Genomic DNA, 21,816 nt, shown 5'->3' on the forward strand with positions numbered 1-21,816 from the left:
CATCTCAGATCTCTATACGTACATAATTAGGCGAACTTTGTTTTACAATTCAACAAACATCCACAGGGTCGCAGCAACGCACTATTTTCAATTATTGTTGCCATTCGTTAAACTCTAAACCAATAACCACGAATTTCACACATCCACTTAGTTTTGACGAATGACATCTTAATTCTAAGTAACATAATTCTAATGTAAAATATGATAGACTAATTATAAATTCGATGTGTAGAGCCTGTTAATTAATATAAATACATATGCCTGCCCGAGAAAGGCATATTTCAATACCAGAAACATTAAATGAACTATTTCTTCATACAGTGGAAACAAAAACTGTTTAAGTATAAATAATTTCACATTTTCACAAATAATCTCAATTAAATTCAGTTTCGAAGTTTCAGTGTGAATAAGGTCAATAAAATGAGAGGGGAGGGAGTAATGGACGGACAAAATGTCACGAGCTAAAAGTTTGCCCTATTGAATCGTGAGAGACTGTAGATACTGTATGCCTAATACTGGCGGAGTATTTGCCGATTTTAAACTAAATTAAGTTTTGAAAAAAGAGGCCACCAATATAGCGATTTTGAATTACACTCCCTAAAGAAGCAAAACCTGTTGAAGAATTGCCATGGAATAGTAAAGCGGATGAAAACTTCAATAAATACTTTTAACATCTGGATACTTGCGCGAGGAGATGTTTACTGATTTCCTGTCAGGAATTATGTGAATATGTCCAAGGTGTAATTTTGGTCATAGAAGATAATCTTTTCAAAAGCAAACCTGAACTGAGGATGAACTGCAGCGGGAGAGGGCGTACGTTGTTATCCGTTCTTCTGTTGATGGAAATACGTACATTGATAGGAGTACCTGTATCAGGTGAGTAAGCATTGACAGTAACAGATGCGCTTTATATATGAGAAATATTTTTCCTAATGTTTATCGTTTAACGTTTTAGGCAGATATTATAAGTTTGGATATTTCGTTGGACAAAATGAACTCTTCCCCTATGGTGTTCATTCATCTGAGTGAGTGACAACAGTCCCTGAATATCAGTTCATCATTTAAATGTTTAATGGTTGTCCCTGTTCTTGGAATGAAGTGTTTCAGTTTGTGAAGAGCCCTGCCAACATTACCTCGTCCCTGGGTAAGCCAGTGCAGGTGCTGTGTACTCTGCAGGGAGAGGGGGGTGGAGAAGAGCCTCCAGATGTTGTGTGGTTGAGAGACGGTCAGTCCTTGGACTATGCTGACACCAATCAAGTTCATGTGCCTGTTGCTGAAGGAAGTTGGCTGACCATCAGTGAACTCAGGTCATTCTTAGTTTTGGCTCTGTTTACGTCAAAAGGTGTCTTATTCCTCAATGACATTTATATGTCTGTCTGTCGGTCCTTAGAATTGAACATGTTAAGCTGGCGGACATTGGAAGATACCATTGTGTGGCAACAGTGGGGAGGAAAGACTTGATGTCTCAGGAAGGGCGCATTCAACTGGAAGGTACGGTCTCTCTCTCTGGCTGTCTGGCTGTATGCGTATCTGTCTCTGCAACAATCTGTCTTTACGTTTTCTACAATATCCTAATTACATCTTTTCAAGGAATACCCCATTTCTCAGTGGAGCCCCGTGACATGACAGTAGTGGCTAATGTTAACATCAGCCTGCAGTGTGTGGCCCATGGCCCTCCAGAACCTGTACGGATCACCTGGTTGCAGAACGGGGAACCACTCGACACGGTGCCAGACCCAGAGTCCCACTCTCCCTCCACTCTCAACATCAAAGGCAAAGCCTGCGTCACAGTCTCATTTACACACGGAGAACAGCATCTACGCTCACGTTGGTTTGATGTGCAACGTTGTCAGAAGTCATTGGTTCGCAAAAGACCTAACACTGTCCTGTCTCACTGACCTGGTTTAGGCCTCAATCACACCAGCAGCTTCTCCTGTGAAGCCCACAACAGCAGAGGAGTGGCAACCTCCGCCACTGGGACCATGACAGGTCCGCACCAACACGGCCAGGTTTCAACATTAGTCACTAAGCTGACTGGTTTGGTCTTATTCTGTGCTATCCCTCTCTCTCTCTCTGTCGGTGTAGTGGTTCCTTCTGAGGCACAGAACATCCAGGCTGAAGAGGTCACCATGTCTTCACTGAGAATCTCCTGGGAGCCTGGCTTTGGGGGGGTCTATCCCGTCTCTGTATGCTCTATACAGGTACAGAATCCTCCAGAGGGCTGGCGTGACTGACTATACCATGTAAATACAAAGCCGTGACAGGTCACAGTAAGCGCTGGTGAAGCTATACTTCTTGGTTGGATTGATTTCTTCTTGACATTTCAGACCGCTTCATCTGTCCCTGACCGCACCGGAGTGCCCAATCACCTTATCCATAATCAGAACGTCAATGTGCCACCCGCTGGCCATCTGATCCCTAACCTGGAGCCCTACACCTCCTACCACGTGAGGGTGGCTTGCCGGAGCAGCCAAGGGGCTTCCCCTTGGACACCCTGGGTAACACTGCGCACATCGGAAGGAGGTAAGCGGTCTCCTGCGACCACCTACCCACAACCACTCATTGTGTTTTTACAGCCTTTTATTACTGATCATATGCACGTGAAAATGGAAGTGCCCCCTCTGGAAAGCTGTCTTCTGCTATCATATTTTGACACATGGATATTTTTTAGATGAATTCCAACTGCATTCACTGATGAAGGTAACCCAATTTAGAAAATCACACAAAACATTTTACTTTTAAATCATTTATGCAATTAAATTAAACAGAACTGCAATTTCCTTAAGACCTGTCTTTTCCATCACATAAAATGGCAAAAATTAGACTCCCTAATCAATAGAGTAAATTGGGAGTGTGCAGTCTTCCAGAAAGATTAGACACTTGGTCTGGTTTGGTCTCAACCATGCCAAGATAAAAAATCCTATCCGAGACCATTAGAAGAAAGAATATTGATGCATGTTAGTCTGGGAGGGGTTGCAAAGCAATTTGAAAGACATTTTAAGTACATCATTCCAGTGTCTGACGGGTTTTCTACTTAAAAAAACGGCAGAAAATCTACATAGAACAGTTCGTCCCACCAAATTCAGCCCAAGACTTGACTGAAACATGCTCATAGATGTTTCTAAGAACCCCAGGGTAACATCAAACGATGTACAGGCCAAAATCAAATGTCAAAGTGCATTAGTCAACTGTCAGAAAGAGACTGCACAAACTTGGTCAGGAAGAAGCCCCAAAAATAATATCAAGAAACAACTGACGTTTACCGGCTAACACCTGGGTAATGACCATTTTAAAGCAGATCGTGCAAGCAAGAATGACCCGGAACGTGACACAGTTGAAGCAGACACAATTCCTGGAAAGTGACACAGTTGAAGCAGACACAATTCCTGGAACATAACACAGTTGAAGCAGACAATTCCTGGAACGTGACATAGTTGAAGCAGACACAATTCCTGGAACGTGACACAGTTGAAGCAGACAATTCCTGGAACATAACACAGTTGAAGCAGACAATTCCTGGAACGTGACACAGTTGAAGCAGACAATTACTGGAACGTAACACAGTTGAAGCAGACAATTCCTGGAACGTAACACAGTTGAAGCAGACACAATTCCTGGAATGTGAAACAGTTGAAGCAGTACTTTAAAGAACAGTGGGGGAAAAGTCTTGCAGTCTACGTAAAAAATAAATAGAAAGCTACAAGGAACAGTATTTCAGCCAAAGGGAACTTCACCAGCTATTGAATCTGGGGTGTAATTATCTTTTCCACACAATGAAAATGCTTTTCTGTTGATTTTTGAGACATTAATTAATAAAGTATAATCATCCAGTTGCATCAAATTATTAGCTTTGTCTGTCATTATTGTTGAAGTGAAGATTTCAAAGAAACTTTCAAGGCTGTGTACTTACTTTCACACATGACTGTATTTTGAATGTTGAATTCTATGTGTCTTACTCGTTTTCCCAGAGGAGTGTATCTTCCGTAAATTACACTCACAGGGAAGACATGGGGAGAGAAGTCTCAGCTGAGTGACTTATTGTGGAACTAGACAGGGATTGGACCAAAAATTTGTCTGGAAAAACTATTTCAGAAATGGTTCCACATTTTCAAGTGTTTTTCCTTGAAGAGACAGAAGAGCTACAGGTTTATTGTTTTGAACAACGTACGGTCTAGCATATCTAAATATTTATATCTGAGAAAGTAACTTGAGGGATGGGACCCGACAGTAAATAAACATCTTCTCATTACTCTGGCAATAGCCTCTTAGGTTTACTCAAGCTTCCTCTCCATCCTCAGTGTTTTAAATATAAAGCTCTATATTGAGAAAGTAGCCAGAGTGAAAGAGGAGGAACTGTGGGCAGGAGGGAAACAGATGAAACATTCTCCATTCAAGGTTTGGCAGAGGTGGCGCAGGCCTGCTGTGTCCATAATACTGCTGTGTGTTTGAATTAAGGTTTGTGGAGGAGCTTTTTTCCATGCCAGCTCATGTTTTCCACAGTCTGCCATCTAGATGTGTTTGTGTAAAAGGGAAAGGAAGAGAGAGACTTTTGCAGAGAAAGCTCTAATTGGATCATACGATAACCCCGTTTGAAGGTTAAAATACTTTGTGCGATGACTGCGAGAATGAGCGTTTGGAAACGTTTCATTTGATCAACTAAACAATGTTGACGATATGGAGCGAAAAGAAATCAACATCATATTGATTTCGTTGTGTCTCGTTGCAGAGAAAGCTCATTGATGTTCAGCTCTTTGCACAAATTAACAAATTAGATTCTCTACGGTCTGTTTTTTACCTGAAAATAACACACACACGAGGGGTCTTCAAGGTGAGTGAGTGAAAGCCACGGAATACCTGTGTTATAAAGAGCATGTTTCCAAAAGACCTACGGGATGAACAGGAGTATTTGGGGAAAATATCATATCCTCTACCTTCACTACCTCTAATCACTGCTACTTGTTTCGGAGGGAGAAAGGGGAGGGAGAGTGGTGTGGGCGGAGAGGGAGGGGGTGAGAGGGAGGGGCTGAGAGGGAGGGGGTGAGAGGGCTCGTGTTTTTGTTGGCCGCGGTGATACTACATATGGAAACGATCAGCAGCGGAAAAAAACTTGATGACATCATCAAGCAGGGTCCAAAAGTGGCTCCGGCAGCAGCCCCCGCCATGACTCAGTGACAGACAGCAACGCCTTTATTCCGAATGCTATCTTAAAAACCCAAATATTATGCACATGACTCCACTGGATTTAACGGCATCAGTCTGGTAGTCTATGACATATCTCTGAAGATGTTGTACACGACCCATCTCATGTGTGTTTCTATGTGACAGTACCCGAGGCAGCCCCAGACGATGTGACTGGACTGTTCAATGGAACACAGGTTCTGGTCAGCTGGACCAAGCCTCCAGGCAGATTAAACGGTCCAATACTGGGCTACAGGGTGGAATTCCTTACCCCTAACATGTCCAAGGTATACCAGCACCTCCTCCTCAAAATGAATATATTGTGACACATACAGACACACCCAAATGTAGTAAACACACACACACACACACACACACACACACATCTTTGTAGTAAATGTTTTGGGGTGTAACAAGTAATTTTCATTGAAAATCCTATCTTGGCTCAACTCTTACCTGAACCTTAACCCCTAATCCCACACCTAAACATAAACTGAACTCCTAAACCTCAACCCTACTACTTACCTCAACCCTATCCCATGAATCCCTTCACCTAAACATAACCCAAACTCCTAAACCTTAACTTATCCTGAAGCCTAAAACCAACGGTCCTCACTTCTACAGATTTCTCTTGGTTAGCCCACACTACGAAGTACACAGAAAGTTTCATGACGTCTTTAGCACTGTTTTGTTCCCACGTTGAAGGCGGTGATGGAGTCAGTTGATTCGTCTGAGCTCGCCATCCCTCTCAGGGGCCTCCAGGACAGTGTGTCGGTGAGTGTGAGTGCCTGCACTGCTGCAGGGTGTGGTCCCTGGAGTCCGGTCCAAACCCTTCAACAGAAACAGCCTGGTGAGTCAGCGCATAACACAGGGAGACCGTAACAGGCCCGGGGGAAGGACAAATGAGCAGAACATTCCTAGTGAACGCTTTTTAATAAGGCATTTGGTTATAATCTCTGTGAAATGGCCGTCCGGTCCTCTCTTAGATTTCGCACCACATCAGGCATTTTCCTGGCATTGGTGGTACGTGGTCATGGGTATTGCCGTCAGCCTGGCGTTGATAGGGTTCATCGTGGTCTATGCAGTCGTGTTGCGACGGAGAGACACATGCTTGGGGTACGTATATAGACACTCTATGCATGCGTTCCATTGTCAGCTGTTAGAGGACCATTAAAAACCAAAAACACATGTGTATGTTACAGGAAAACCTTTTACCCAATGAGGAATGGCGGAGGGGACTTCGTAGTGCGATACAACGCCAGACGCGTCTACAATCGGCAGTCGAACGAAGCCACATGTAAGTTGTCAGGCCGGTGACGTAAGAGAACAGCCCTGGGTGAGGTGTGTTTTACACCAGGGAATACTCCGGAACAGAGGCTGGAACACTGAGGCACATGGTGAGGCTCAGACTTTTGGCTCAGTGCCGTTCAGTGCCAGATGAGGAGGCAGAGTGGTTTCATAGGCTGGCAGTTTACACAGGCTCTGGAGAACACAAGGCAGAGCTTTTGTTGGGAACTCCCAATTAGATGGTCTGTAAATGTTCAGTAACTATCAACAACACTTCAGATAACTATCCAGTAAAACTATCCCTTATTCTAATATTAACATGAACCCTTATCTTAACCATTCATTATTAAGTTATTGTGAGTAACGTTTACTAGTATTGCTCTCTAAAGATAATCTACTGCATGAATACTATCCTATGTAATTCAATCGAACTGAGAATTGTTGAGTCACTCTGCTATAATTCCTAGGGAACTGATTTCAGTTCATACAATAGGAAACATTTTCTCAATTACAGGTTTGGGATCTGTTTGTTGATTTACAAAATGATACATTTTGTTCCACCACACATTGTTGAGGAAAGCCAAACAGGATGAGAAGACACACTTTAAGCCTTGAGCAGCTTAACAATGTGGGAACACCTATTCTGTATGTTTGTGAACTGCTCCTAGAATTACGTCACGTGTTAACGATCCATGACAGCATCCCCTGTAAAGCATTACTGCTTATGTTTTGGCAGCCTGGGGAGGTTTAACGGTAAAGTTATTTTCCAAGATGGAACATTTGAAGAATCCCTGTTTTCTGTGTTGGAGATGAACCATTAACCCTTTCCACAGTGAACAGCCTGGTGATCAGCGATGAACTGAAGCAGAAGCTGCAGGACGTGATGGTGGACAGACACAAGTTGACCCTCGGCAAAACCCTTGGAGAGGGTGAGTCAGCTCTGACTGAAGCCTGTATCATACATTGTGGAACTACCTAGTCATTCTCCAGTCAGGCTGAGTAAACACACCAGGCCACATTTTAAAGGGGTCTCCACGAGGGCAAAACGAGTCACCGTCGTGAGTGTACCTTGTCACCCAAATTTTACACATTTGTTGCGCTTATGAACACAGGGTGCATATTTAGCTCGGACCCTTAGCTGCTCCCTAGCAACATGTCGATGTTCCTCTCTGCAGGGGAGTTTGGCTCCGTCATGGAGGGGCTACTGGTTCATGCGGAGACTGTCCTCAACGTGGCCGTGAAGACCATGAAGAGTAAGTGACCACTGTCACATGCTCCCGTCTCCATGGGACCGGTGCCGGCTCTAGCCTTTTGCCGTCCCTAAGCAAAATCTAATTTGGGGCCCACAACCACTTGTGTTGCTAATGGCTAGACCCAGCCTTGTGTGGGACAGCACGTGTCAGTTTGACCACAGCCGTCTTCTCCCTCTCCCTCCGCTAGTTTCCATCTGTACTCGCACTGAGATGGAGGATTTCCTCAGGGAGGCCGCATGTATGAAGGAGTTCGACCACCCAAACGTCATGAGACTTGTTGGTGAGGGTCACTTCTACACGATCACTTCACTATTAACGTGCAGTTAGTTGTGTTACGAGAGTCAGTGAGGAGCTGGATGTGACTGGGGGTTTTCCCGGTCTTCCCTGCAGGGGTGTGCCTGCATACGGTAGAGAGGGGAGACTTTCCATCCCCTGTGGTCATCCTGCCCTATATGAAGCACGGCGATCTGCACAGTTTCCTGCTCTACTCGCGCCTCGGGGACAGTCCTTTGGTCGGTTCACCTAACCCTCTGACACTGACTGGACAGTTTTTGTCACGCAAGTGTTTGTTCCTGTCTCGCAATGTGCTCTGCGCTCTCTCTCCTTTATTGTGTATTACATTTTTACTGCCGTAGAGCGCCGCCTGGTGGCGGAAACAGCCTGTGTCTAATACTCTTGTCTCCTCTCCGTCCGTAAGTCGCTGCCGTCGAAGATGTTAGTGAAGTTCATGACGGACATTGCACGGGGGATGGAATACCTGAGCGACAAGAGGTTCATTCATAGAGACCTGGCAGCGCGGAACTGCATGTGAGGATCCTCCTGTCTCAGTGCTGCCTTGGCGCTCCCCCGGCTCCTCACTCATTCCGCTGTCACATAACGATAGAGAATTACACGGGCTGAGCATGCCGAGCGACGCCGGTTAAGATGCTGTGTTCATTCCACTGTTTGTGCTCATCCTCCATGTGTCCCGGCAGGTTGAATGAGAACATGACCGTGTGTGTGGCCGATTTCGGCCTGTCCAAGAAGATCTACAACGGAGACTACTACAGACAAGGGCGCATTTCTAAGATGCCAGTGAAATGGATCGCCATCGAGAGCCTGGCAGACAGAGTGTACACCACCAAGAGCGACGTGGTGAGCTTTGCTGACTTGGCCTAGCGACCAAACAGGAAGTAGAAGTGCAACATTTCGGACAGTGTTTCTTTCCCTCTCTAAGTGGTCATTTGGAGTGACGATGTGGGAGATAGCCACTCGGGGCCAGACGCCATACCCCGGGGTGGAAAACAGCGAGATCTACGACTACCTGAGACAGGGCAACCGCCTCAAACAGCCTCCTGGCTGCCTGGATACCATGTGAGTGCCTGGTTCTGGTTCTGTCCACGTGAATCATGAAGAACTATGCGTACATTACACTTGTTTATTTTGCTGCTATACATTATAAGCAACCAGTGTACCTTTCGCAAAGGTTTCTGGAATCTGCTTTCTTTTTTCACACGCTGCATAAGCTTTCCGTCCTGTCCCTCATACTGTAGCTACTCCCTGATGTTCTCCTGCTGGCTGCTGAGTCCCAAGGACCGACCAGGGTTCCCCTCGCTGCGCTGCGACCTGGAAAAAGCCCTGGAGGAGATGCCCGAGCAGGAGCCAGACGACCTGCTCTACGTCAACATGGAGGAGACGTCCGGCTCTCTGCTGGGGGCAGTGGGGGGCTGGGAGCCCTTCGGACGGCCTCACCCGTCTTACCGGAAACCCATCGGTCCACTGGAGACCATCCAGGTGCACTTCCATGACCACCACGCCGAGCGCTATGTGCTCTGTCCTCAGCGTGAGTCCCTGCCCCCTCTCAATGACTCTATGGACAGCCTGGGCTGGATCACCTCGCCACCCAGCCCCTCACTGCAGCTCCCAGCCTCCCGCTCCTCCTCTGCCACCTCCTCACTCCTGCTGGACCCAAGGGATGACAGGGAGGGAGAAGGATGGGACGAGAGGATATTCAAGCCGTGAGGCTTGAGGAAGGCACATAGGGAGAAACAGGAGTTGTGAACAAGTGGATTCTCACTGCGACGACGCCGACTGATTCTCACTGCGACTGATTCTCACTGCGACGACGCCGACTGATTCTCACTGCGACTGATACTCACTGCGACGACGCCGACTGATTCTCACTGCGACGACGCCGACTGATACTCACTGCGACGACGCCGACTGATACTCACTGCGACGACGCCGACTGATACTCACTGCGACGACGCCGACTGATACTCACTGCGACGACGCCGACTGATACTCACTGCGACGACGCCGACTGATACTCACTGCGACGACGCCGACTGATACTCACTGCGACGACGCCGACTGATACTCACTGCGACGACGCCGACTGATACTCACTGCGACGACGCCGACTGATTCTCACTGCGACGACGCCGACTGATTCTCACTGCGACGACGCCGACTGATTCTCACTGCGACGACGCCGACTGATTCTCACTGCGACGACGCCGACTGATTCTCACTGCGACGACGCCGACTGATACTCACTGCGACGACGCCGACTGATACTCACTGCGACGACGCCGACTGATACTCACTGCGACGACGCCGACTGATACTCACTGCGACGACGCCGACTGATACTCACTGCGACGACGCCGACTGATACTCACTGCGACAATGCACTCAGACGAACGGGATGAAAACAGGTCATGGACGTGTGTTACTGTTCGCCAGCCGTACACTTCAGTCAGTTGTGACGGTAAACGAATCACGGTGAATGAATGTTTCTCTTTAGAATATGCATATTCAAGAATTAAGTGAATCATTATCTTTATTTTTATTAAACCAATGAATTAAAACCAGTCCTTTTGATTTAGAGTTCTCTGAAACCAAAAATGAATGTAGCGGATACATTGATGCATTGAGGCTGTTCATTAGAGATTCAATGTCAGTGTTAATAGAGATTCAATATATTCAAATCAAAATGACACAAACCCTTGTTACTGCATTAACAGCACAGTAGCCATCTTTAGCCCTGTTGATTAAAATGAAATAACCAACATTAATAATAATTAAACAAGATACACAGAATGTTTCAGGAAGGAAAAAAAACAGATACACCGAATATAATAATGTTATAACTTAAAAAGAAGCAGTTCGAAAACCATCCAGACACTTGACTCGGAATTACTATAAATGTGTTTGTTCCCTTGGCATTGAAATTCAAGAGAGTACGGCAAAATATTATTTTACGGACTGTTACATCATCAATAAAGTAAAAATTACTCAACTATTTTCCAGTAGAGTTTACACAAGGTCAGATTCTGGTGTCTAGCTTTAAGAGAATTAGAAAAACCAATAACAGAAATGTTTTGTACAATATCAATAGTTGCTGCTGATGCATGCAACTAATAAGGTTTCACCAACCATTTAGGCACTGACGTTATACCTGAACATACACGCCGTCTACGAACAGAGACAGAACCAAATGAACATACACGCCGTCTACGAACAGAGACAGAACCAAATGAACATACACGCCGTCTACGAACAGAGACAGAACCAAATGAACATACACGCCGTCTACAAACAGAGACAGAACCAAATGAACATACACGCCGTCTACGAACAGAGACAGAACCAAATGAACATACACGCCGTCTACGAACAGAGACAGAACCAAATGAACATACACGCCGTCTACGAACAGAGACAGAACCAAATGAACATACACGCCGTCTACGAACAGAGACAGAACCAAATGAACATACACGCCATCTACAAACAGAGACAGAACCAAATGAACATACACGCCGTCTACAAACAGAGACAGAACCAAATGAACATACACGCCGTCTACAAACAGAGACATGTGCACATGAGTGAAAAAGATGAGTGATGAAGACTGACTTGTCACTGATCCTCCTGCTATGTCATTCTTATTGCTAAACACACTCTTCCATAATGTCCATATTTGTGCATGTGACCAAGAGAATATTCTGGCACGTTCTTTCACATGGAGACATTTTAAGAATGACTGTCGCGGTACGTGTCACCCCGATCGTTGTAAACACTCGTTCTAAATGCGGTCATTTAGTTTTCGTGTGTTTGGGCTTTAGGAAGGGCAGGGTCATTTGCTGGTTGAGCGGTATAACCACACCGTTACCGTGGTTCAACTTTTCTCCATACACTAGTTAGTTACGCCAGCTGGTCCTCATACTGCTTTCTGAAACAGTCCCCAGCAGGGAAGAAGTCCCAGGCTCGCTCCTGGTACATTTTCCACACGTACGACTCCTGGAACAGAGAAGAGTCACAATGAAAAACCAAAAACTGGACAGTCAATGTAATTACCTGGCCATTGCATGTGAATGATTTGGTGGGCCAAACAGACAGACTGACAGACTCACCTGGCCAGTGTGCTCCGTTTCATCTTTGTTGATGAGGTACATTAAGAAAAACCTGCAGAGGACGAAGACAGACACGTCAGTGTGAAGGTGGATGGTCATGGGAAAGACAGTGGATTGTCTGCCAGAGAGGAGAAACCCACATGTAGTTGGCCAAATTGTGTTCCTCCAGGGTGTGGGTCTCGAAGCCATGCGGCGTCGTATCAAAGTAGTCACTTCCAATTCCACAGATGAAGCACTTGGTCTGCCGGAGCAGAATAAACAGAAACAGTAAGCAGGATGGATGAATGTCTACAACTACCTGACCAACTTAAACACACCTGAAAACCAAAGAAGCAATGAAACAATAAGTTCCGTACCTCCATGTCTTCTTTGACCTGCTCCTGTTGGTCTCGAAGTTCTCCGAAGGCATCAATGATCAGACCTGTACGAAGTGAGACAACCATTACAGCCCTTTCAGTAGAATTATTCAATTATGGAATTATTCATTTCTATTTCTTTGTTGTAACTGCCCTGGCTTGAGCTGCTGGGCAGGTGAGGCTTGGTGTTTCTGGAATGGAGAGAAATGCACCTACCCTGGATGATGGCCAGTAAAATGACAATGACGAAGAAGAAGAAGGTGATGTCAAACACCACCCGATAGAGCTCGTACACGTCTCCCGCCGGGTCCTCGATCTCGTCGCCAATGCCCCCACCAGCTCGGACGCCCACGTACATGTGGAAGAGGTAGCACTGACAAAAGGGATGGGAGAGTGCTGAATACAGTGCAGAAGTAGACTCACATGATGGTACGTCTTAACAGCATACCGGCACAGTCTGTGAAAAACACTTGCCTACAAAAACAGAATTCTTTAGAAATAGAAAATCGATTTCCCCATTCACTAACATACAGTTACAAATGTTCAGAAGATACTTTGAGTACATTTTCTTGGTCTAGGACACAAAAACAATTGTTTTTGCAGTGTTGAGAATCAGCACTTTATCCAAGACACAAAGACAACATATTGAACCCCACAGAGCCGGCCAGAGACAGAAAACGCCGACTCACAGTCATCATGTCGTCACACTTCATGTCTGGCTCATCCTCATCTTCACTCTTGTTGTAGAACTTGCGGAAGAAGATGAAGGCCACCACAGTGTAGAGGTAGACCACCACGGCCAACAAGCCCAGCGTCATCATGAGCTGCAGGGGAACAAAGAGGCGGGGTTTCGGACGGACACGTAACCACCGAACACGAAGCGACCGGAGCCACGTTACAGGGCACGTCTCACCTGTTTCCCGTTGTGGGTGACCGAGGATAGGATCGTGCGCAGATCCTTCACACCAATGGCTATGTCCAGCAAGTGACAGGCAAAGAAGAAGTTGTTGTAATGTCCCAGCAAGGACATGATCGTGTACCAACACAGATAGAGAAATGTCTGGAGGAGGAAAGATTGAAGTAATATGCGTTTTAGTTTTCTGAAACGTTGAGTATGAAAACTGATGTTATTGTTCACAAAACATCTACGGCGCTAATGAAGAAAATGCTTATCATCCAGCCATAATCCTTACACCATCTGTAAACACCACACCAAATTTCCAGATCTGGTACTTGAAGTCAATTGACGTACACCTGAAGAAGATGTAAGATTTGAATCAAAGGATTTTCTGATATTTGTTTTGTAGGGTTAACAAAATACTGTCCTATGATGGTTATTAACTTGTTGATCAGTTGCCCTATGAGATTGGAGAAGTGTTTGTATAACAGAATGGCTTAATACCAGGCCAATGTGGAATTGTCAAGCTCCTCTGGCTTCTTATCAGATTGTTGACTGACATCTAGCGATGCTAAATCCATTCCTAGGAGCTCAGCGATCCTCTCTCTGCCATAAATGTCTCCGTACTTTTCCAGGACCTGAGCGCACAGACATCGTGGACCATTACACCCAGAAACAATCTCGACAAGTTGCATTAATCACACAAACATAACCAAATGTATATATACACATAAACCGATAGCAACCCTAATCCCAATTTACCTTTCGCTTAACAAACTTGTCCCAATAGTTGTTTGGGAACGAACTGTAAAAGAATTGTAAATGTGAGCATCATTTAAGCCATAATTCCTCTCTCAGGTTTGTTGACAGGAGATTATATAACAATGAGTATAGGTGGACTTATGGAAGCGCGTCTGTCTGTGCTTACGGCGTGTTGAGGACCAGTCTGTCCCACTGGCCTTTGATGTCATCATCCTCAGGCTGTTCTGTGATGTAAAGACCATCGAACTCCAGCTTTCTGGCCAGCTCCTTCTCTCTCTTGAAGATCACCAGAGGAATCTGACAGAAACACACAGTCCCAGTTGTCATTAAGCTGCTTGTTGTGGGGCACAGATACACCAGTAGTAGTATATATAGTAGTATATTACCGTTAGTAGTAATATTATTAGTACATTAGTAGTAGCATATTATTAGTAGTAGAATTAGTATATACTTTTTACTAGTAGTATTATAGCAGCAGTAGTATCATTTGGTTTGAGCCTCACCTTCAGACAGTTGTAGCCGATGATGCACAGGAAGGCGATGACAGTGTGAACAGCAGCCAGGAGGGTGAGGGTGGGCTGCATGTAACCAGTGCTCTCCTCCAGGAAGAAGTAGACCGGGCCCTCCTCCTCCTCACCATCCTCGTCTCCTCCTTCCAGCACGCCAGATCCCTCTAGCTCCTCTGCGGAGCCCTCAAACAACCCACTGCCCTCGAACAGCGCCCCCAGACCGGAGGCCTCAAAAATGCCAGAGCCCTCCACCTCATCCTCCTCACCAGGGGGGCTGTCTGACACCTAAAGACACAACAATTCATGAGAAACCTAGAACAGTGTTGTATGTATGGGTGGGGTCGCCTCTATTTTATACAATTCAGGTATTATGGTTTATATTGAATGTAGTTAAGTCAGAAAATCTATGGCCAAGTCACCTCATCCCTTTAGTGGTATGGTATTACACATAGGTAAAACTTACTAAAGATTGACAGCTATATCAAGTGACAGAAAGATGATCAAGATTTAAAAACTTAAGTATTTCATCACCTTGTAGAAGAGCAGAATGAAGTTCAAAGCAAATGCAATAAATAGTGCCAGAAAACGTAGATTATAGAAGTTCCGAGAGAGGTAGTTCTGGGGAAGAAAGAGACAATATTTTTAGCCTTTGTTGGAAATTACTGCAAAATTGTGGTATCAGCCACTTGCTGCAAAAGGAAAGGAACCACTGAAGTTTCTCACCAAGAACTTGTTTCTTTGTATGTCCAGCTCGGTCCAGAGCTGGAACCCTTGCTGCTTTTGTTGCTTATTATCTCTCTTAGCTTTGGACTTCTTTTTCTTTGGTTCCTCCTCCTCTTTGGTCTCTGCTTCTTTCTCTGCCTTCTCTCCATTTTCAGTGCTAAAGATTGCAACATGGTGATGATTTTTTTTTATTTGGCACATTCTGACAAACTCTACAACAAGGGAGGTTGTAGTGTTGGAAGGACAGGGATGTTGTAGTGTTGGAAGGACAGGGAGGGTGTAGTGTTGGAAGGACAGGGAGGGTGTAGTGTTGGAAGGACAGGGAGGGTGTAGTGCTGGAAGGACAGGGAGGGTGTAGTGCTGGAAGGACAGGGAGGGTGTAGTGTTGGAAGGACAGGGAGGGTGTAGTGCTGGAAGGACAGGGAGGTTGTAGTGTTGGAAGGACAGGGAGGTTGTAGTGTTGGAAGGACAGGGAGGGTGTAGTGTTGGAAGGACAGGGAGGGTGTAGTGTTGGAAGGACAGGGAGGGTGTAGTGCTGGAAGGACAGGGAGGTTGTAGTTTTGGAAGGACAGGGAGGGTGTAGTGCTGGAAGGACAGGGAGGGTGTAGTGTTGGAAGGACAGGGAGGGTGTAGTGGTGGAAGGACAGGGAGGTTGTAGTGGTGGAAGGACAGGGAGGTTGTAGGGTTGGAAGGACAGGGAGGGTGTAGTGGTGGAAGGACAGGGAGGGTGTAGTGGTGGAAGGACAGGGAGGGTGTAGTGCTGGAAGGACAGGGAGGGTGTAATGTTCGAAGGACAGGGAGGGTGTAGTGCTGGAAGGACAGGGAGGGTGTAGTGTTGGAAGGACAGGGAGGGTGTAGTGCTGGAAGGACAGGGAGGTTGTAGTGTTGGAAGGACAGGGAGGGTGTAGTGCTGGAAGGACAGGGAGGGTGTAGTGTTGGAAGGACAGGGAGGGTGTAGTGGTGGAAGGACAGGGAGGTTGTAGTGGTGGAAGGACAGGGAGGTTGTAGGGTTGGAAGGACAGGGAGGGTGTAGTGCTGGAAGGACAGGGAGGGTGTAATGTTGGAAGGACAGGGAGGGTGTAGTGCTGGAAGGACAGGGAGGGTGTAGTGCTGGAAGGACAGGGAGGGTGTAGTGGTGGAAGGACAGGGAGGGTGTAGTGGTGGAAGGACAGGCTAATCTTCTGTACATGTAGGAAGATAGCCAGAGGTACTCACTCTGCCTTCTCAGGGACTGGATGGGGCTCCTCTACAGACAGAGCAGAGGCAGGTTCAACTGTTTGGCCATCAGCCGCAGCAGCGCCCTCTGCTGGTTGCTGCCAACCGCAAAAAAAGATTATCAAGACTAAAGTGTCTGGGAATCTCACCCTGCATTTAGGATGGGTGTCTCACCTGCTTCCTCCTGGTCAGAGGAGTACCCTCGGGGGTTGGAGGCTCAACAGTGGCCTCAATTCCCATGTCCCCAAGTCCACCGGGAGCATCGATGCGCGGCGTCCCCCCAGCTTCCTTGTCTTGGCTGTCTTCCTCCTCCTCCTCTCCGCCGCCAGTGTCCGTTTGGTCAGTCACCCCTCCTGCCTCCTGCTCCTCCCTAGCCCCGGTCTCCCCTGGCAGATCTCCATGCACTTCGTCCTGGGTGGGGTCAGGCATGCTGGCCAGTATCTCGGTCACAGTGATGTTCTTAGCTCCCTCCACCAGGCCTCCGCCAAAAAGAGTTTGCCAAATGAGCAGGAAGAAGCCCTTACACACACTGTAGATAAAGTGCAGGATGCCAATGAGGATTGTCCAGAAGAAGGTGGCCAGACCCACCACTATCTGCTTGATGGTCATCTTCCTGACCCTGCGGTATTGTCTGCGCAGGTTACGGAAGGTAAAAATTCCCAGGAAGTTCAGCAGGCTGTTGATGAAGTCTGCAAACGCCGAGCTGGACTCCTGCTCCCCTTCCTCTCCGTTGCCCTCATCATCCCCCCCTCCACCTTCTCCTCCCGCTGGCTCAGCACCTCCTCCTTCAGCTGGCTCCTCATCGTCCTCCTCCTTCTCCTCCTCCTCCTGCTCCGAGATCTGTGAGGCGATGTTCATCTCAAAGATGGTATCCTCGCAGAAGTTTACGAACATCTCCATCTTCTCCGACTCGCCCCCCTCATTGACCACATCAAAGATGAACTGTCGTTTCGACTCTCGGACCTGAGGCATCTCCCACTGTGTTCGGTTGACCTCGCTGATTTCAAAGTAAATACGCTCTATCTTCCTACTCGCCCCCATGATCTCTATACGGCCGAGGAAGGGGCGGAAGTAGTTGAGCACACTATCTGCCTGCTCCAGGAAGTTCTTCAGACGAAGGTCGTGAGGCACATGTTCAGACAGGTTGGTGAGCAGCACAGCAATGTTGAAGCCGATGTCTTTAGCCGGCTCCTGGAAGCGGTCGGCAAATTCCTCAAAGTTGATCATGTCGTTCTCGTCAGCCTCTGAGCAGGACAACAGGAACTGGATCTCGGATGGAGAGTACTGTTTCTGGCTGTCCATTGCCTTCTGAAAGTCCTTCTTGGAAATCAACCCTCGGGGGTCAGTGACATAATCACGGAAGGCGTCTGACGCAACAATGTCTTTCAGTTTGAGGAACATGTCAAAGAATTTGAGGATCATCTCCACGTTGCTGGAGGACTCCACCAGCATGTCCACCATCTGACGTGCAATGGTGCCATTCACCACATTACCTGTAAACGAGCATGAAATGGAATCAAACAACGAAGAAGAGGAAAGAGAAAGAAACTGCAGAAACAGCAGAAAGAAAAACCGGCCAGAAAATTATACTTTACCTTCCAATAGAGATAGCAACATAACCACCATGTCTTTCTGGAGGTCCAGCAACTCTTTTAGCAGGCCGATTTGACTGGAGTCCTTTGAGACAGCACATGTACAACACAATGACACCACAATGATAATGAAGATAATGCTGATGAAAACTTACATTGCGTGGGTTTCTAGATGTATTCATATGACAGTAGTTGGATGCCAACAGCAAAAATGCTTTGAATTTTAGGACAAACCTGTCATTATTAATTTGTATTCAATTAGCGCACCAGCATAGGACGTTTTGTGTAAATCTGGTGAACAAAATGTGATCTACCACCCACAATGGTTAAATAATTACTAATGTAAGTCAGCTGGGGTCTTTATATATGCGCTTACTAAATACGAAAGCGTACTGTATTACAGTAAATGTCTACATAATATGAAATGTCACCTAACCCTTATGACAATCTTTCGCTTGAATTTTATTGAGATGCACATTAAAAAGAGTTAAAAGAAAGGTTCGCTATTTTGGAACCCGGAGCCTATTTTCAGATTATCTAGCCTAATCCTAGTATGTAAAGACATTTCTTTGTGAATTAATACAGTTTTAGGTTTTTTCATAATTTCTTTATAGGATGTCTCTCCCCGGTCTACAACGGAAGTGAACAACCGATATAGCATTCGAAAACATATGATACATTCGGTTTTCCAAAACAGGAAGGCCACGGTGTTGATTTAGAGTTAGGTCCAGAAATATTTGGATACTGTATGCCACCACAACATATTTTAAATGAAACAACCGAGATGCAAATGAAGAGCACTTTCAGCTTGAACAGTAATACTGTATGAAACGTTTAGGTATTGCAACCATTTTCAAATGTAATAGGACAAATTAACACAATCACAAATACAATGTTCTTTTTTAATACTCTGTCAAGAATCATTTGCAGGCAGTGATTGCTATCTGGAACACATGGACATCACCAAATCCTGGATTTCCTTCTTTGTGATGCTTTGCCAGGATTTTAATGCAGTTGTCTTGAGATGTTTGTTTGTGGGTCTTTCTGCCTTAAGTTCTGCCTTAAGTTTTGTCTTTCGCAGTATGTTTTACCCAAAAAGGCAAAAATGTAATGTTCTGCAATGGCCAAATCAGTCACCTGACCTGACCACCTGACCTCAATGCTTTTCCAGAACTGGGTTGGCCATTGTAGATGTTTTTGGCAATGTCTAATCTGGCCTTTCTATTCTTGAGGCTTATGAATGGGCATCTTGTGGTGAACCCTCTGCATCCGCTAAGTCTTCTCTTCATGGTAGACTTGGATAATGATATGCCTACCTCCTGGAGAGTGTTCTTCACTTAGCGGGATGTTGTGATGGGGTTTTTCTTTACCATGGAAAGGATCCTATGATCATCTACCACTCCTGTCTTCCGTGGATGTTCAAGCCTTTTTGTGTTGCAGAGCTCACCAGTGCGTTCTTTTTTTCTCAGAATGTACCAAACAGTTTTTTTAAGCCTAAGGATGGCCTGTTTTACTTGCATTGAGAGCTCCTTTGACTGCATGTTGTGGGTTCACAGCACCAGCGTCTAAATGTTAATGCCACCTAGAATCAACTGCAGACCTTTTACCTTCTTAATTGTTGAAGAAATAACAAAAGGAATAGCCCACACCTGTCCATGAAATAGCTTTTGAGTCAATTGACCAATTTCTTTTGTTCCTTTGAAAAAGAGAGGACTACACATTAAAGAGCTGTAATTCCTAAACCCTTCCTCTAGTTTGGATGTGAATACCCTCAAATTAAAGCTGAGAGACTGCACTTAAAGACCATATTCATTATTTAACAGTAACCGGAATATATTTTGGCAAACAGACAAAATAACAAAACTTCTATCAGTGTCCAATCATTTCCAGACCTAATTGTAGGTCTCTGTATGTTCTCCAAAACACGCATTGTAAATCAATAGTTATCACGGTCTGTGAGGAGGCTGTATCCAGTAACTGGCTTTGTTTACAAAACTTTGGATCATGTTAGCTAGTATACACTACTAGCTCAAAGAAAAATGTCAACAAGTTGTATTAGCTGCTGGTAAACCGACGTGAAACGGTCTACAAGGAGGAGTTATGTGGCAACTGTCTTTGTTTACAAAATTGTAACTCATGTTAGGAAGTGGATTTATTGCTACCTACTGTCATCGAGAACCTTGATGTATCCATGGATGAGGCTGAATCGGCTCCAGCTTCTGATAAACGTGCTTATCAACTGGGCAGTTTGGAAAACATTCTATGTCCCCAAAATAAACTGGGAGAAGAGGCAGAGTCCGGAGGCACCAAACGGACAGCTCTCAATTCTGTAAGTAGGCATGTAATAGCTATTTGGATAATTCTGTTAGAAGTCCTGTTCTGCGAGAATAGTATGGGGAGGTACTGAATTATTACTACTACGGAGCATTGGCACAATTTTGATACTGTTGGGAATGGTCATGTCAGTTATTTTCCCTGACTAGTGTTTTGAACAACCTTGGGTCCTCTGATACATTACGGAATTACAGCCTTTTGTTTAGACAATTAGCTAGATTTCATTTTATTAACACAATAGGGGAATGCACATTCTTGAAACATTTTGGTAAATGTCCGTAAATTGTGCTTCTTGCTAGCTAGTAAACTCCAATGAGGACAGCACCGTAGTTCAGCTGTTTTTGGAGACAGCACGGCGGTGTTAGCTTGAGTGCGGACGTTTACAGATGTTTTTTAGGTAGTGCATTGTTTTAAAAAAAAATGGTTGTTTCACGTAGAACATAACCATTGATGCAATGCACATTTTGGCACAATTCTTTCAGGAGAACATACAGAGACCTATATCAACACACCGTGCCCTTCCCAATTTGAAAAACCGAATGAATCACATATTTTTGAACGTTACATCGGTTGCCCTGTTCACTTCCATTGTAGCCTAAAGAGAGAATCCATGAAGAATCTGAAAAATTCTAAACTGAAATCATTTTTGGGAAAAAATTCTCTATGAACTTGATTTATGCTAGATAGTCTGCAAATAGGCCCCAGGTTCACAAATAGCTAACGTTTCCTTTAAATATAAACAAATCAGGAAAAGTAGGAGTGATCTAAATCAAATTACATTTGACAACTTAGAACTCAGGATAACCTGCATGTTTAATGTTTTTGTTTTGCTTTTGTTAAAAATATTAGTTCATAATAGAATACATTTCCACAAAAAGACTAGAGAGTACCATGCGTCTTTAACGTTATGCTGGAGCAGGGACAAAGTTAGTCAGAAAGCACAACACAGAAATACACAGTTTGTAGAGCCATGCAGTCAAACATGCTAACCCCCTGTTAAATGAGTGCAGACAGAATAGCGGAGTGTGCTCCATCAGGGCTGTTAAAGGGCTGTCCCTTTCATCAGCTAGCTTTATATTCACCTGCTTTTAAGCATTTCACCATCCTATCCCTAATGGATACTGTTGAAGCAATAGCTACATACATGTTTTGACTTTTTTACACATATGTCACAAACGTGAGTACACCCCTCACAGTTTTAAATAAATATTTGATTATATCTTTTCATGTGACAACACTGAAGAAATGACACTTTGCTACAATGTAAAGTAGTGAGTGTACAGCTTGTATAAAAGTGTAAATTTGCTGT

The 21,816-nt window shown here is 45.2% G+C and overlaps 2 protein-coding genes across 6 annotated transcripts in view; one reads left to right on the top strand and one right to left on the bottom strand.

Annotated features, from left to right (window-relative positions):
- Nucleotides 1-499: 499 nt before the first annotated feature.
- LOC105010853 (tyrosine-protein kinase receptor UFO) lies at nt 500-10,573 on the top strand. The gene is made up of 19 exons (XM_010870507.5): nt 500-876; nt 1,100-1,307; nt 1,391-1,491; nt 1,591-1,773; nt 1,909-1,989; nt 2,086-2,201; nt 2,328-2,523; nt 5,326-5,465; nt 5,884-6,028; nt 6,165-6,294; nt 6,381-6,475; nt 7,299-7,394; nt 7,641-7,718; nt 7,906-7,998; nt 8,109-8,230; nt 8,416-8,525; nt 8,693-8,852; nt 8,935-9,071; nt 9,251-10,573. The coding sequence occupies exons 1-19, from the start codon at nt 792-794 to the stop codon at nt 9,717-9,719; spliced, it is 2,745 nt and encodes a 914-aa protein (XP_010868809.2). The 5' UTR covers nt 500-791; the 3' UTR covers nt 9,720-10,573.
- A 103-nt stretch (nt 10,574-10,676) lies between these two features.
- Nucleotides 10,677-21,816, bottom strand: part of ryr1a (ryanodine receptor 1a (skeletal)) — a 59,000-nt gene continuing 47,860 nt past the window's right edge. For all 5 annotated transcript variants that reach the window (XM_020048078.3, XM_020048077.3, XM_020048076.3 and 2 more), the window contains 17 exons: nt 18,177-18,258; nt 16,756-18,074; nt 16,582-16,679; nt 15,367-15,523; nt 15,175-15,261; nt 14,638-14,928; nt 14,301-14,431; nt 14,135-14,177; nt 13,877-14,010; nt 13,668-13,728; nt 13,388-13,534; nt 13,164-13,298; nt 12,691-12,847; nt 12,475-12,539; nt 12,259-12,359; nt 12,119-12,170; nt 10,677-12,005 (listed from right to left, as the gene is read on the bottom strand). In XM_020048078.3, coding sequence (XP_019903637.3) covers nt 11,910-12,005; nt 12,119-12,170; nt 12,259-12,359; nt 12,475-12,539; nt 12,691-12,847; nt 13,164-13,298; nt 13,388-13,534; nt 13,668-13,728; nt 13,877-14,010; nt 14,135-14,177; nt 14,301-14,431; nt 14,638-14,928; nt 15,175-15,261; nt 15,367-15,523; nt 16,582-16,679; nt 16,756-18,074; nt 18,177-18,258 — 3,156 coding nt within the window. In that variant the 3' untranslated portion in view covers nt 10,677-11,909. The remainder of the gene's footprint in view (nt 12,006-12,118; nt 12,171-12,258; nt 12,360-12,474; nt 12,540-12,690; nt 12,848-13,163; nt 13,299-13,387; nt 13,535-13,667; nt 13,729-13,876; nt 14,011-14,134; nt 14,178-14,300; nt 14,432-14,637; nt 14,929-15,174; nt 15,262-15,366; nt 15,524-16,581; nt 16,680-16,755; nt 18,075-18,176; nt 18,259-21,816) is intronic.

Source organism: Esox lucius, chromosome 7, assembly GCF_011004845.1.
Source record: "Esox lucius isolate fEsoLuc1 chromosome 7, fEsoLuc1.pri, whole genome shotgun sequence".
NCBI lineage: Eukaryota > Metazoa > Chordata > Actinopteri > Esociformes > Esocidae > Esox > Esox lucius.

Excerpts from the sequence above, each read along its gene's own strand:
- LOC105010853 (XM_010870507.5), top strand. The coding sequence starts at position 792 with ATGAACTGCAGCGGGAGAGGGCGTACGTTGTTATCCGTTCTTCTGTTG. Across the intron at positions 1,308-1,390 it reads CTGACCATCAGTGAACTCAG|AATTGAACATGTTAAGCTGG; the intron begins GTCATTCTTAGT and ends GTCGGTCCTTAG. Across the intron at positions 2,524-5,325 it reads ACTGCGCACATCGGAAGGAG|TACCCGAGGCAGCCCCAGAC; the intron begins GTAAGCGGTCTC and ends TCTATGTGACAG.